The 15,054-nt window shown below is 48.7% G+C and overlaps 1 protein-coding gene across 2 annotated transcripts; it reads right to left on the reverse strand.

The window, feature by feature from the left end:
• Positions 1-2,961: 2,961 nt before the first annotated feature.
• On the reverse strand, positions 2,962-14,337 carry NELFB (negative elongation factor complex member B). Of its 2 annotated transcripts, none has more exons than XM_014881086.2 (13): positions 14,126-14,337; positions 13,844-14,007; positions 13,558-13,657; positions 11,966-12,196; positions 10,861-11,046; positions 9,760-9,872; positions 8,845-8,947; positions 7,832-7,927; positions 6,486-6,628; positions 5,495-5,601; positions 4,463-4,604; positions 3,623-3,731; positions 2,962-3,372 (listed from the first exon to the last, which is right to left on the reverse strand). In XM_014881086.2, exons 1-13 carry the CDS (start codon positions 14,225-14,227, stop codon positions 3,235-3,237), a joined length of 1,734 nt encoding a protein of 577 aa, XP_014736572.1. In that variant the 5' UTR covers positions 14,228-14,337; the 3' UTR covers positions 2,962-3,234. The 2 variants fall into 2 exon arrangements, with proteins under 2 accessions (XP_014736572.1, XP_088033638.1); XM_088177512.1 differs by having other exon boundaries at positions 2,962-3,450; positions 14,126-14,332.
• Between the last annotated feature and the right edge of the window lie 717 nt (positions 14,338-15,054).

Consider the following 15,054-nt stretch of genomic DNA (forward strand, 5'->3'; position numbering starts at 1 on the left):
GAGATAACTCAGTTTTCTGCTGGGCAGCATCTGCTCCAGCCTTTATCAGACACTCCTTTCAATGTCCTTCTTCCCTCCAGCCACCTGCACCACATCCCATTCATGGTTCCCCATCATTTTCCAGTGGGTCCAGTGCCTGCAGCAGTGAGAACAGGGGGTTCTGCCCAGGAGCAGATGCTTTGGAGAATTCAGGAGTGTGAGGATGCCTGCCAATGGCTTTAACTGTCCAGTCCTCACCTCTTGTTATCCTGTAAGTCACAGCCCAGCTGAGCCTGGAGAGTCTCACTGGGTTCCTCGGATCCCTCAGGAAAGCCCAAAAACTTGAATTCTTTGTAAAACTTCTCTCCGCAGTCAGGCTCAGAGGGTTTGGAGAGAATTCACGGTTTGTTCGTGTCACAGGGACCACAGCCCTGTTATAAAGACAAACTGTCCCCGCTAAGAGTGAGCAGGGAGCGATTGCAGCTCCCGTGTGCCAGTCCGGGAGGATTGCAGGGCACGCAGGGCTGCACCACCCTCTAGTGCACACTCACAGCAGTGCCTGTGCTCACAGCGATCCTGCCGGGGCTGAAAGACTGGGAAAAAATTCCCTTTTCCAGCTCGGCTGAACCTCCCTCGGAGCTGTGCCGGCACCAGCCCGTGCTACAGCAGCTGCGGGAGCAGAAGGGAGAGAACTCCGAGCTCTGAGTGGGAACCCCAGAGCAGAACCAGGAGGAATCCTGGCCTTGGCACAGGAAAAAGCCACTGTCCTGCACCCCAGCACTCTGCACCTGCAGCACCCTGCACCCCTTATCCCTGGAACCTGGATCCCTGGAATTCCAGAATCCACATCCCTGGGATGCCAGACTCTGAACATCCAGCACCCTGCACCCCATACACTGGAATCCCAGACCCCACACCCCTGGACCCCTGGAATCCCACACCCTGCACATCCAGCACCCTGCACCCTGCAGCACCTTGCACCCCATATCCCTGGATCCCTGGGATCCCAGACCCTGCACCCCAGTGCAGCCAGCCCAGCTCCTGCCATGCAGAGATTTACCTGCACAACAGGAGTCAGTGCAATTCCTGGCACAGGAGTGAAACCTTCCTCACCTCAAAACTGGTAGCAGATTTTCACTACCAAAACACGGAAGCAGAAGATGTAGAGATGTTCACTACTAAAATTGTTTTCTGGAAATTGTCTCTCTTCTCACAGTCTTGAGCAGCACCAGGCCAGGAGAGCATGGACTGGCAGCCACTCTGTCTCAGCTGCCCAGCTCTCCCCTCCTCAGCCAAACTCGCCACCAGCACTGGGAATGACCAGCTCATATTCTGGGATTGTTTCTTCATGGATGCAAAAAACTGGGAAAAATCACCATTGTATGTGACAGTTCTGCAGGTACAGGTACCAGGAGAGCACCACGTTAGCCTCGGGATAAGGGGAACCTCAAGTGACCAAGAGAATCCCCAAAACAATCCTAAAATAACCTCAAAGTCTGAGCAAAGCACAGGCCTGAGCAGGTTCACGGCCAAGGTCTAGGAGCAGTGTGGGACGTTATTTTGTCTAAGTTACCAGGACAGTTAAAGCAGTTTGAAACCAAAACTTTGCAGTAAAGACCCAATTGTTACATCCAGGTCCTGTTTCCAAAAAGTTCAGTATCAGAACTGCTGAGAGGCTCCCAAGGACAGCCCTGACCCCAGGAGCTGCAGTGGAGACAAGAGGAACAAAGGACAGTGCACCTGTGTCAAACACAAACATATCCCACCTTTCCTCGAGTTCCTGGATTCAAGGTGATGAAGGGAGGGGAGTCACTGCCCTCACACAGCATTTCTGAGCTCAGGAGGAAGAAAACCACACAGAGAGCGAGGGAGCAGCACTGGGGAGGGAGTTCCACCTCTGCTTAACAACCGTGTTTGTTTGGGTTTTTTGGACACAGCTTCAGGAAACAGAAGAGTCTCCTGAGCATGACTTGGCACTCAGAGTGCTCAAGTCCCAGGAAACAAGAGCTGATGGGGAAGAAAAAAAGGAAGGAGGTTTAGGCTGGGTATCAGGGCAAGGTTCTTTCCACAGAGAGTGGTTGGGCACTGAGCAGGCCCCTGCACACTCCAGCTGAGGCAGCAGCAAAAGCAGAACTGGAACAGAAACGGTGACACAAGTGAGTCATGAAGAACAAACCTTCCAACCTGGAGAGGAGCAGCTGTGGGGTGACCCAACTGCAACCTTCCAGTGCCTGAAGGGAGCCTTCAGGAATCTTTACAAGTGCCTGGAGTGACAGGACACAGGGAATGGCTCCCACTGCCAGAGGGCAGGGCTGGATGGGATATTGGGCAGGAATTGTTCCCTGGCAGGGTGGGCAGGCCCTGGCACAGGGTGCCCAGAGCAGCTGTGGCTGCCCCTGGATCCCTGGCAGTGCCCAAGGCCAGGCTGGACATTGGGGCTTGGAGCACCCTGAGATAGTGGAAGACGTCCCTGTCCTTGGCAGGGGTGGCACTGGATGATCTGAAAAGTCTCTTCCAACCCAGGTAATTTCTATGATTCTGTTTTTTCAAAAACAGAATCTCACTCTCCCTACACTCAACCCTGTCACTGAGGAACATTAGTCTTGCTCTTTTTAACTGGTCCAGGACTCACTTCAAGCTACTCCTCTGGAGAAAAGTTGGGGGGAAGGGGGAGAGACTGGTTCAATTTCTGGCTCTCTTTGTGAAAGCCCATCTGAGAAGAGGCTGTTGAGTGCTGCTCAGGCTGGTGGCAGCAGTGGACACTGACAGTGCAGAACATCTTACCATGTGCCACAAGAGCTGGAACCAGTAGAGCTCATCTCCTCTGACTCTTCTTCCCCTTGAGCATCTTCTCCAGAGACCCCGAGGGGCAGACCAAGGCCAAAGGAAGCCATGATCAGCCTCAAGAGCCCACACCACCTGCTCAGCCACACAGGGGCTCCACACTCACTGAGCAGAGTTTAAAAACACAGGATGCCAAGCTCAAAAATATGCATTTTCTTTTTTTTTTTAAATGTACAGTCAGATTTTAAGTGGATCTACAAGAAAACACTCAGCTACCTTCATGAAAAGTAAACCTTGCAATGCACTGCATACAGTTCTCCAACCAGCAAGAGCCAGTGAGCTGGGTGAACGGCAGCATTTCCTGAAGGAGCCTCAGTGGCTTTGTTTGTGTTTCCACCACGTGGGCAGAGACACTCAGAAGGCAGCACAGGCTCAGTTCCTCTCCCCTCAGCCCTGCCCTGCAGCCACAGCTCAGCGTGAGGCTGGGGTGGGCACGGTGGGCAGGGGCAGCTCCATGGAGGGAGTCTCAGTCACCTCGGCTGGGCTGGGCTTGTGCAGCTCCAGTTTCTCACTGAGTTGGTTGTAAAGCTCCTTCACAGCTTCCCCACTCTGCAGGACGAGAATCAGGGATGGGGAAACAGGACAGTCACACTCCATTCCAGCCAGAACAGCACGTGTGCCTTCACCCTGTGTGTTTAACACAAACCAGCACAGGAGGAGGAAGCTACAGGGTAATCAGGCCACAGCCTGGTACACTTGGAAAACAGAGCTCGTGCTCCATTCAACAGAATCTGGAAAGGCAGCTGCTTTCATCTGCAATGGCAGCTGCTTTCATCTGCAATCAGTTTTCCCTTCCTACCTGCTTGGTGGGCTCCAAAGCTTTCTGGAGAGACTCTAGTTTGGCTGGGGCAACTTTGTGATGCAGATGCAGCAGCAGCCTGAGCACATGTCTGTGCACGTTCTCCTTCCTGCAAGAGCCATTTGAAAGCAGAGTAACCAAGACAAACAAACATCATCTTGAGAACATGGAAGTCTCAGCAACAGCACCAGAATAATTCACCCACCACACAGACTTAGTTATAATTTTTCAGAACCCCTGAGAATTGGAGTTTCTGTAAGAGGCTAACTCAATGTAAGCACTAACACTGCCTTAGACCTTCAAGGATTCAAGGAATTGTTCAACAGGAGTGGATTACCTGCACACCACGAGCAGGGAGATTTTAAGCAGAGAGTGTGTGGAGGAAAGAGCAGGACATGCTGCTATGCCCCAACAGTAATTTCAGCCACTTTTAAGGAAGCTTTCTGGAGGCTGAACTTGTCTGTAGGCCACCAGCTAAACCAGAGTGACTGAACAGAGGTAACAACAGCTTTTTATGTGCTGCTAATACTGCAAAGAGCTGAAGTTAACTCTACATAGCCAGAGCTACTGCAAAACCAGAAGCATATTCTCCTTTGCAACTCCAACTTAGGGATAATGAATTGCAGTTTAGATAAAAATTCACAGTCAAGACATAACCATTTTGTTGATAAAAACTTCATCCCAAAACATGCACCTTTCCTTAAAGGGAAACAGCATCAGGCTGGTATTTCCACTGCCTGTGAAGAATTTGGTGAACTATTAAATTATTGTTCAAAGCAGTAAAGCCTCTGTCAGGCATTCTGCAAACTCCCTCTCTCCAGTGAGAAAGATCTGCTTTACCTGGAGCAGGCAGTGAGGAAGAATCCATCAAAGAGACTGGTGCAGAACTCCTCAAGTGCAAACTCATCACTGAGCAGGGTGAGGTTACCAGTGAGCAGATGCAGGAAAATGTCACTGAAGGCCAAGTCACTGAATGTCTCAACTACAAAACACGGAAAGAGACAGAGACTGACAAGGATGTGCCAAAACCTGTCCACACAGCTCCTGCTCCTGCTGAAAACCCTGGAGTGAGGTTTCACCATAGAATGGTTTGGGTTGGAAAGGACTTTAAAACCCATCCAGTGCCACCCCTGTCATGGCAGGGACACCTCCCACTGTCCCAGGCTGCTCCAAGCCCCAATGTCCAACCTGGCCTTGGGCACTGCCAGGGATCCAGGGGCAGCCACAGCTGCTCTGGGCACCCTGTGCCAGGGCCTGCCCACCCTGCCAGGGAACAATTCCTTCCCAGTACCTAATCTAAATCTTCTTTCTTTCAGTCTTTTTTTTTTTTCTCATTTCCTTTGATAACAGGCAGCCCAGGCAGGTGGCTTTGATCTTTCAGACATAAAAGATTAGAAGCACATTGCTCCACAGCTCTCCTGCAACTCATCCCAGAGGAGTCAGTGAGCAAGATAATACTGGTGAAAAAATCAAGGTTGTGTTCAGTCCTATTTTGTTACCAGTTTTTTCACCACACAAAGCCAAGTCCCAGCAACTTCTGGCCACCTGCAATCACTGTGGGCAGCAGAATTGGGGCACCTGCTCTATTATCTTTCAGATACATTCCAAATGGTTCTTAACTGATCTCATTGTTAAAGGAGCCCTTCATGTAAGGAACCACTGACCTCAACCACTCCCCCTAAACTCTAACAGCAGCAGAAAACTGTGGAACCCAAACACTCCTGCAAAGACTCACAACTAAGTCACCAAAGAGCCAAAGGCAGAACATGATGTCCCTGGCTCTGACATCCCTTTCACTCCAGGTTTAGTGGCCTCCTGGGTGTCCAGTATGAGGCAAACAGCCATAGAGCAGAAGATGAGACAAAAACCTACCTAGTGCTGGCAGGAGCCTCAGAAAAGCATTCTTGTTCCTCTGTTTGGTGATGTGAAGGATGTAATACAGCCCAATCTCACAAGCTATTCTGTTCTCCTGCAGGAACCTGTTATGGCACAAGCAAAGTTTATTCATCAATAAAGCTATTTTTTAATCATTTTTAAGAGGTTTAAAGTATTTTGGGATAGTTATCAAGTAGGCACAGCAGTGGCTAACCTCAAACCCACTGAAGAGCGGCTATTCAGTGAGTGAGCAGATGGATCATCCTTATGTTCACTACCAAGCTCCAGAAAAACTGAACATTCAACAAACAGCTGGATTTAACTGGGAACATTTATAATGTATTCATGATAGAAGTGCTGTTTAAAATGGGTTTAGAAGAAGCCCAAATACTCAAAAATTATACAAAGTCCAATACTGTTTTAGTCTCCCAAAGTCAAACATCAACACTGTGATAGAGGAGAGCACAACTAGCAGGAGCCAGTATCCCAGATTCTGGCACACAGACAGGAATTGTGCTAGAAATCAGCAAAAGATCTGAACACAACAGAGCACACAGAGGTTTGAAGTATATTTCTGACATCCTTGGAGTGACAGGTTATTGACAGAGAATGAGTGTGGGTGTCAAATATGCCAACTTTATGATTTCCAATAGTGCTTTTCAACATGGGCACTCAACCAGCAGCACCCAAATATCACCCAAAACTCAGCATTCACTGCCTGGGAAGCTGAACAGAAACACCAAATACTCTCATTCAATATGAGAGAATGGACATTTTAGGAAATATTACATTATGTAGATAAATTTTATATGAGGGAGCACAAGTGAAAGCTGTTTTGTTAAAGGCAAGGTTCAGACTTGATGCAAGAGCACTGAATCTTATCCCAGGGAGCCTTGCCTTTAGCAGAGACAGTTTTCCCGTGCCAGGTCTGGCTGGCTCCCTGCTGCTTTGGTGCCAGAGCCTGCAGTGGGTGGGGCCAGGCACCTACTTGGTGAAAGCCTCGGGAATGGTGCTGGGGTAGGGGATTGGTCCCTTCTCCTCCGAGGGCAGCTTCTGATCCACAGTGAAGGTGTGGTCATCCACCACAAAGGACATCAGCAGGGGCAGGAACCTGGTGATCAGCTCGGCTTCCTTGGAGGGGGGGAAGGACAGAGGGAAGAGAACAAATCCATCATCAGTCACTTCATGCCACCTAATGGTCCTGAAGCGCCGTGACAAAAGCAAGGCAGTGTGAGGAGCCTCATCCTACACTGAGGAAAGCAGCTTACAGACATCCAGCTCAAAATTCCTCCATAATTCACTCCAAAAATCTACTCCATGTCACTACAGAAACACTCCTGCTCAAACCCTTCCTTTGGACAACTGTGTAACATTTCTTCTGACAAGCCCTTCCCAGCACTGCTGCAGGCATGGGATGTGTTCAGGATGACATCAAATGCTGATATCAACAACTACAGACTCACAGCGTGGCCCAGGCTTATTTGTGGTAATGCAACCACAAACAAATCAGATTTTAAAGGCTGATTCAGAGACTCCCTTTGGAAAGAAACTGATCATTTTCCCTTACAGGTTCATGAGAGAGCACAAATCACAGCACTACTGCAGAATTACTGATCACTCTCACTGCTACAGCCCCAGTGTTAAGGCACACCCCCCCCGGGGTGAATTTAAACATCCTAGCAGCCAGGAGTGGATGTATTTTGGAGACTTCAAATGTGCCCCTAGGTATTTATAAAACATTTACTGCTTTATAGTTCAGAACAGAAACAGCAAATTCCTCCTGAGGAACAGCCCTGCTGTGCAACACCAGGGTTGGCACTCCTGCCCTCAGCTGAACTACACCAGGGATTCCTGTAATACTGGGAAGGGATTTCCAAAGCATGGAATGATTACAGTTCAGCGTGGCACTACCCTAAACTGCTCTAACAGAGAGCTGGGAAGGAAAAAACATTTTTCTTGTCAATGAAAAGTTTCTAAACTGCTACCAGAGTTTGAGAGCAGTCTTGGAAATTCTGCTTTCCTTATGCAAGACGTGTTCTACAAACACATCAATTGTGTACAAGACTCCAGGAAAAATGAGAGAGCAAAGAGCAACCAGTGGAGTTAACAGGGATACGAACTGATTTTAGAACAGTAAGGACCAAACACCCATGAAAAAAACGCAGGTAATAAAAGCTCACAGTCTAGAACAGCTGCTCTGTGACCACTGTTTTTTCCCAAGAAAGCTCTGATGAGACATTTGGAGAACAAATGTTTAATAAGGAATGCAACAAAATAATAAACAAGTCTGAATTTGATTAACTGTGTTAAATTCTTACCATCAAAAGGGCTCACCATTTTTGGTTCCTTGAAGACTTGGCTGTCAATCATGTCCCAAGCCCCCTGTCCCAATGACAACATCCTAAGGAGCAGCAGCAGGTCCGGGCTTTCCTCGAATTTGAAGGGAAGAAGAAAAACAGCTATTTTGATCTTCACATGAGATACTTATTTGAAAGCAGTGGTTTATATTCAAAGCTGTTCTGGATTAGCAGCTTCGTCCAAGACTGCTAAAGGCATTCAGTTCAAGTTAATTGAAAACTGATCCTCAAATGGGCATCAAATAACTGCCACACCTCAGGGTTTGTTGTAGATTTATAATGCACCAGGAAGTTTGCAGCCATCTCAGCATATTTTTTTAAGATGTGTCCAGCCCAATTAGTGCACTAAAATATAGTGTGTGAGAGGACAAACCAAGTCATCTCAGCAGAATAAAGGAGGAGAAAGGGTGTGTAAGAATGACAGTGGATTTTCTGTTTGTATTGTGTCCTGAAACCCAAACGACTTTCAGTCTCAAACTGTCACAAGGAAGTTACTCCATGCAGCAATAACACTGAACAACTCAGGGATAAAACACCAAGTGGCTCCCATTGTCCAGACACCTGGCAAGGTGCTCTCCTTTAACATTTCAGCACCTCCTGCAGACTCCACTTGCAGGAACTGTGGAGTTATCTCAGCCACCAGACCAGAACTGTGCAAACAAACCCATGGCATTCACCATGGCAGGAGAAAGGTGCTGCTGTCACACAAACTGATGGAGGGACAAAGCAGGGAGGCACAGATTCTACATTATTCTGTATTTGCACAGCTGCCAGGCAGAATGAGCCATGCAAAGAATTTTTGGAGAGTTTCAAAATGTCCATGTCCAAACAGCTCCTGCAGAGCACTGCAGCAGGTGCTGCAAAAGGACAGGAATCATGTTTCCCTTGTTCCAACTGCTACATTTGGGAATTTCCTGAGACTTGGACAGTGCCAGTCCTTCCACAGCCAAGACCACAGTTCAGGTTAGGCACACAAGCTGCAATGCTTACCCTGGGTAAGGTGTCCTGCCCAACCAGGTCTTGCAGGTGCCTTATGGTGCTCAAGGCTAAGGTGTTAATGGCAAAGGGATCACACAGGATCATTGATAAGTCCCTGAGAAGAAGTAAAAATCAAACACTTGTCATATATAACCAACAACCCCATTGTACAGGTCCAAACCCAACTGTGTGCACCTGATGAACCTTCTCCTGCCTTGTAAAGAAATAATATTCATGGTGGTTTTGACGTTAAAGAGCAAAAAGAACAAACAATTGCTGAAAGTCTGCACTGAGATCAAGCACAAAATCTCCCACAGCCAGCTGAAGATCTGCTGGGAGACAGCCCACAGGCAGTGGAGCTCTCGTGGCCCCAGCTCTTTGAGCTGGCAGGTTTTGACCATCTCCAGAGTGCAGAGGACAGAAAGGTCTCAGGCTTTTGAAAAACAACAGGTAAAAGTGAATTCTCAAATAGTTTAAAATACCAATGGACAAAATCTGAAAGTACCAACTAAATAAAATACTGTGCACCTTTCAGAAACAGAAGTGTATCAGATCACAGCAAGGGTGTAATTTGAAGCTAATGAAGTACTTTAACTGACAAACATCATCAGCCCATTTTCTCGGGGTTTAAAGCCAGACAAGTAATTCATAGTAAGTTATTCTGACTCCCTAAGAACGACTCCTGAATTTTGTTATGAGGCCACAGGGGAGACTCAAGAGTGGCAAGTGAAGCAGTGCAAGCTCTGCCACCAGGACGTGCTTGGCTGTGCCCCAGCACACTGAGGGATGTTTGGGATGTGACTGCACAGAGGGGCTGCCAGAGGTTTGCTGGCTTTAGGGAAAAATTGACACCTACAGCACTTGTCAGCTGTTGTGAGTGCCAGGAAGCCTTTTTCAGTTTCCCAATAAACAGCCCAAGTGCCTTACCCCAACACTTGCTCTTGTCCTTTCTTCACCCCATCCAGGAATCCTTGCAATTCCCGAGCTCTCTTGTTGTCCACGAACTTCTCCCGGATGCAGGCATCGAGGCACCAGGTGAACTGTCACCAAATGGAGGGAGCTTTATGAACTCATTAAACCAGCAATAAAACACATGATGTCAGAGAAAATAGGCTCAGAATGACCTGCAAGTATCTGCAATTGAGCTACTTCATTAATGCACCTAGGCATGGTACCACACTGGTGACTAACACAGAGGTCAGAAAGGCCAATATCCCAAAAGGAGGTCAGGAATGCCCAGGGAAGTTAACCTGAGCTCACTTTCTCCACTTCCAGGGAAGGCATTCCCTGGAAATTAAGGAGTAGGAATTAAATCCACCACTGCCCTGCACACCTGTGGATTTACACAAGTAGGAGACTGAGAAAGAAGCAGCATCACTTAAAAATAAAATCGTGGTTTATTTTGGCTCTGCAATAGCACTCCCACTCTCTAAATGAAGGAATATTGACAGTGGAGATGTTTGTGCTTTAGAGCTAAAAAAACCTATTTTTTAAGCAGAATACATGTAAAACTTAACAACTACTTCAGAGAAAAAGCCTTGTTCCAGGTCAGAGTGATGCTACCACGAACAAGAGGCCAGCAACAAGATCTTGCTGTGACATTACCAAATCTGTCACTTCCCAATATTTTAATAGTCTCATGTTTTCTTATAATTCAACATCCAAAGTATTTACTGTTACACACACAGAGTTTACTGACAGATGGAGCATATCCACAATTGGGAGGGAAGCCTGGAGCAAGAACCTGGGGCCAGATGATGGTTTTAATTATTTTTGCAGCATCTACACAGAATAGATGCCAGATCAGACATTGCTTTTAACACTGCCAAAGTACCCTAAATTTGAATGATTCACGGATTCAAGAAAGCAAACTGTTGGTTAACAAAGTTCTCACCTGAAGGTCCAAGGAATATAAGATGACATTTAGGTTCAAGGTCTGAACTCTGTTTACAGAAAGGACTCATCTTCTCTGGGCTTTCTCCAGAAAATTCCCCATAAATACCCCCATCTGTCCCACAGGATTGGTACCTTGTGACAGGGGTCAACAGTGCAGATGTCACTGATCTCCAGGTCGTGCAGTGACATGAGGAGCTCTGCCCTCAGGGTGCAGTAATGGACATTCCTGGTGCGCAGGAACAGCGTCCTCAGGAACTGCAGCACCATGTCATAGAGCTTCACGTTCTTCCCAATCATCTGTGTCAGCTTCTGCACCACCTGAGCTCAGAGAGCACAAATGGGGGCTCAGCACCAAGAAATGCTCTCATTCCACACACACAAACAAATGTAAATTAATTATGTTATGTGATTAACCAAGATTGAGTATCTGCAAGGACATAAGGTCCTGAAAAGGAACTGCTTACTGCAAGATTTCCAAGAGCATTTGCTCAAGAAACGTTCACCAAATCTTCAACAGTCTCAACCCACAAGTTTCTTTCTTCTACCCTTCTGATTCTCCCCAGATGCCCTCAGGTGGATGTGTGGTGCTGAGTGTCCAGCTGGGGTTAAAGCACAACTCTGCAGTGCAAACCTGGAGTAAATTCACCAGGGCACTTACACCGAATGATTTTGAAAGCAAAACAGGTCTAAAACAACCCCTCATGTAACAGATGTGCTGTCCTCTCTGAAATTAAAGCATTGTATTGCCCTGTAGTTAATTTAATTCAAAAAGCAACTTTTCTGGATGCCAATTAACTTTCTACATACTTAAAAAAAACCCCAAAAACCCAAACAACTTTAGTTGGGCTATGTCCACTACAAAAGGTCCCAAGAAAGCAAATTTAATATATCAGCATACTCAAACTGATGTGATAGAGATGTTGAGCCTTCAGAACAGCTGAAGTGTTTCAAAGCCAGACTGAACAACAGAGAAAAAAAATCTGTCCTTTCTTTTTTTAAAGTGCATAAACAGCTTAGAACATTCATCATTTATTACACACCAACTAAAGTAATATCTGCTGCTTTCATCAAGATGTGTAGGAGAAAATGGCTTGGTGTTTCTTGCAAAGAGTTTATCCAGCTAAACAACCTCAGCAGCAAAGGTGGGAAGGGAAAAACAGCCCCTGTCATGTGATGGTTGACTGAAAGCTGATAAATTCTCCTCAGCAGCACATTGTGAGGGTTTCCTTGTCCTTACCTCTCCTTGACGTCTCGTTTTGGGAGATGGACTGAAGAAATTTTGCAAGAAGGAAATATCATTGCTGAAGAGAATGTTCTCCTTCTCCAGGATGTATTGTTTCAGCAGGGGTGACACCTCATCCCCAAAGAGAGCCTGGTTGTCCTGCCAGATCTGTCTCTTCACCTCGACAGCACAGGCCTTGTACAGGTCCTTATCAGCCATCACCAGCTTCAGCTTCTTCTCAGGGACCTGCAATCCACAGAGCAGTTACACACTGAGCAGCACCTCACCTGCCTGACAGTCCATGGAACCCATACCTGACTACAGGAGGCATCTAAATCATGGAATCACAGAATATCCTGAGCTGGAAGGACCCACAGGGATCACCCAGGGCAGCCCCTGTCCCTGCCCAGACCCCCCAACAATCCCAGCCTGTCCATCCCTGGCAGCGCTGTCCAAACGCTCCTGGAGCTCTGGCAGCCTCGGGGCCGTGCCCATTCCCTGGGGAGCCTGGGCAGTGCCCAGCACCCTCTGGGGGAAGAACCTTGCCCTGAGCTCCAGCCTGAGCCTGCCCTGGCCCAGCTCCAGCCCTGCCCTGGCTCCTGTCCCTGTCCCAGAGCAGAGCCTGGAGCTGCCCCTCGGGAGGAGCTGCAGCCCCGGGGAGCTCTGCCCTCAGTCTGAACCATCCCAGTGCCCCCAGTCTGAACCATCCCAGTGCCCCCAGTCTGAACCATCCCAGTGCCCCCAGTCTGCTCCAGCTGAACCATCCCAGTGCCCCCAGTCTGCTCCTCATGGGCCCCTCCAGACCCTTCCCCATCCTCTCAACATTTTCCAACAGCTTTAGATGTTTTTTATCTTGTGCCCAAACAGCCCCAGGACTGAAGGTGAGACTGCCCCAGTGCAGAGCAGAGCAGGATAATCCTCTCCATGCCGTGATCCCCATCTCAGGCAGTCTGGGCATTCACCCACATAGTGTAGCAGTAACCCAGTCCTCAGAGACCTCTTCAACAATCAAATTATATACTCTTAATTCTTTCAAAGAAGAAAAAATATCTACTTTATATCTCCAGTGCTGAGATTTGAGGTGATGTTTCCAAACTCAGTAATTTACTGAAGATCCAGCAGTATTTTGAATCCATTACCTTGAGTGCAACATGACGCTTTTAGTAAGGACACTCCTAGAGACTTTTGTTTCACAGATCTGATTCTCACTCCTGCTTACTTTTAATTGCACTCCTCAAGTCTTACCTTCCACTTGTCAGAGATTTGTAAATCAGCTGTGGAAAAAATTCACCTATCAGCAAACTTCACTTTTTAAGGAAGCACATGGATTGAAGAAAATAGGGAAATACTCTCATCTGATTATGAAAATGTAAAATGCTTTTCGATTTAGTCCACTGAGTTATTAGCAGATACAAGAATCTATTGAATCTTCAGCCAGTCCCTGAAACTGAACAACACACTTGCAGAATGTGCAGAGGGAGCAGAGCCCACTTGCCAGAGGCACACCAGAGATCTCACACCAGTGACACACATGTCACACCAGTGAGACACCACATCACACCAGTGACACACATGTCACACCAGGCCAACCAGTACCGTGGTCCCACCTTGGGCAAGTGCTTCATGACACACATGACCACGGGCTGTATCGAGGGCATCTTGACCAAGGAAAAGCTCTTCTCTAGGAGATCTTCCAGCTTCTTGTATCTGAAAACATGGAAAAACACGAGACTAAGTACCACGGAGCAGTAAAGGAACAAAGTGGCCACCTCAAAGCCACTGGAACTCAGTCCCTGAGGAACCCAATTCTTCTTTACAGAAGTCACCCATCCACTGCATTTTCACACAGAATTCCAAGCTCACTCCAAGGAACCAAGGAGACTGCTGACAAACCTCTCCTCGACCTTCCCTTCCAAAGCGATGGCAGAGACTCTTTCCAGCAGCTTCTCCCGCAGCTCATCGAACACGGACTGGTGGAACTCGAGCCGGGGGGTGCCGTGCAGGTCCAGGAAGGGCAGCGCATACTGCAGCGAAGGCAGCAGCACCCCGTTCTCTGTCTGCAACACAACCCGCAGCGGGAACTGAGAACGGCACTCGGGAAAACAAATAAAGCGAGGGAAAGCCCAGACAGCACAGGTCCGTGCACAGCCCGGCCCCACACGGCACTCAGCGCACCTGGAACTGCTCGATGGCCTTCAGCGGCTCCGTGCAGTTCGTGAGGGTCTCCTTGAGGTCCTCGCCGTTGGCCACTCCCAGCTCCTGCAGCCCCGCGTACATCTCGGCCTGGCCGGGTCCGCGGGGCCGCTCCCGGCTCAGCTCCCGCTCCTGATCCTGATCCTGGTCCTGGTCCCGCCTCAGCTCCCGCCCCGGCTCCGCGCGGTCCGCCCCGGTCCGCCCCGCCGCGCCGCGCCGGGCCCCGCGCCGCAGCACCAAGGTTCCGGCGCACCAAGGTTCCGCGGCGGCCGCCCCGGGTGGCCCAGGGCTCCCCGAGGGGCTCCGTGAGGCTCGGCTGAGCGCCGGGCAGGGCGGACAGGGCTCCAGGAGCCTTTGACAGCGCTCTCAGGCACATGGAATCACAGAATCACGGAACGGTTCTGGTTGGAAGGGACCATAGAGGGTCATCTGGTTCCACCTTCCTTTCCAAGCAGGGTCATCGCAGAGCACAGGGGTGTCCAGACGGTTCTGGAATATCTCTAGTGAGATATCTCCACACCCTCTCTGGGCTGCCTGTTCAGTGCTTGGTCACCCACACGGGAAAGAAATCCTTCCCCATGTTCAGGTGGAACTTCCTGGGTGTCAGTTTCTGGCTCTTGTCCACTGCTGGGCACCAGCAGCGTCTGTCCATGCTCTGACATCGCCCTTTAGATACTCAGACACATTGATGAGGTTTCTTGGCTATCTCTTCTCCAGGCTGAACAGACCCAGCTTCCTCAGCCTTTTCTCGCAAGAGAAACGTTCCAGAACCTTGACCAACTCCACAGGACCTGCTCCAGGAGCTTCCACATGGAGGGACTTTTGGAGCTGTCCCATGTAGGGCCAGGAGTTGGACTCGAGCCTTGTGGGTCACTTCCAACTCGGGAGATTCTCTGATTCCATGCTTCTAT

Source organism: Sturnus vulgaris, chromosome 22, assembly GCF_052056855.1.
Source record: "Sturnus vulgaris isolate bStuVul1 chromosome 22, bStuVul1.hap1, whole genome shotgun sequence".
In the NCBI taxonomy this organism is placed as follows: domain Eukaryota; kingdom Metazoa; phylum Chordata; class Aves; order Passeriformes; family Sturnidae; genus Sturnus; species Sturnus vulgaris.

Coding starts and splice junctions, on each gene's coding strand:
- NELFB (XM_088177512.1), bottom strand. CDS start 14,227: ATGTACGCGGGGCTGCAGGAGCTGGGAGTGGCCAACGGCGAGGACCTC. Junction 6,629..7,831: donor TCTTCAAGGAACCAAAAATG/GTGAGCCCTTTT, acceptor CCCCCCTCCAAG/GAAGCCGAGCTGATCACCAG. Junction 4,605..5,494: donor GAGGCTCCTGCCAGCACTAG/GTAGGTTTTTGT, acceptor CGTGTTTTGTAG/TTGAGACATTCAGTGACTTG.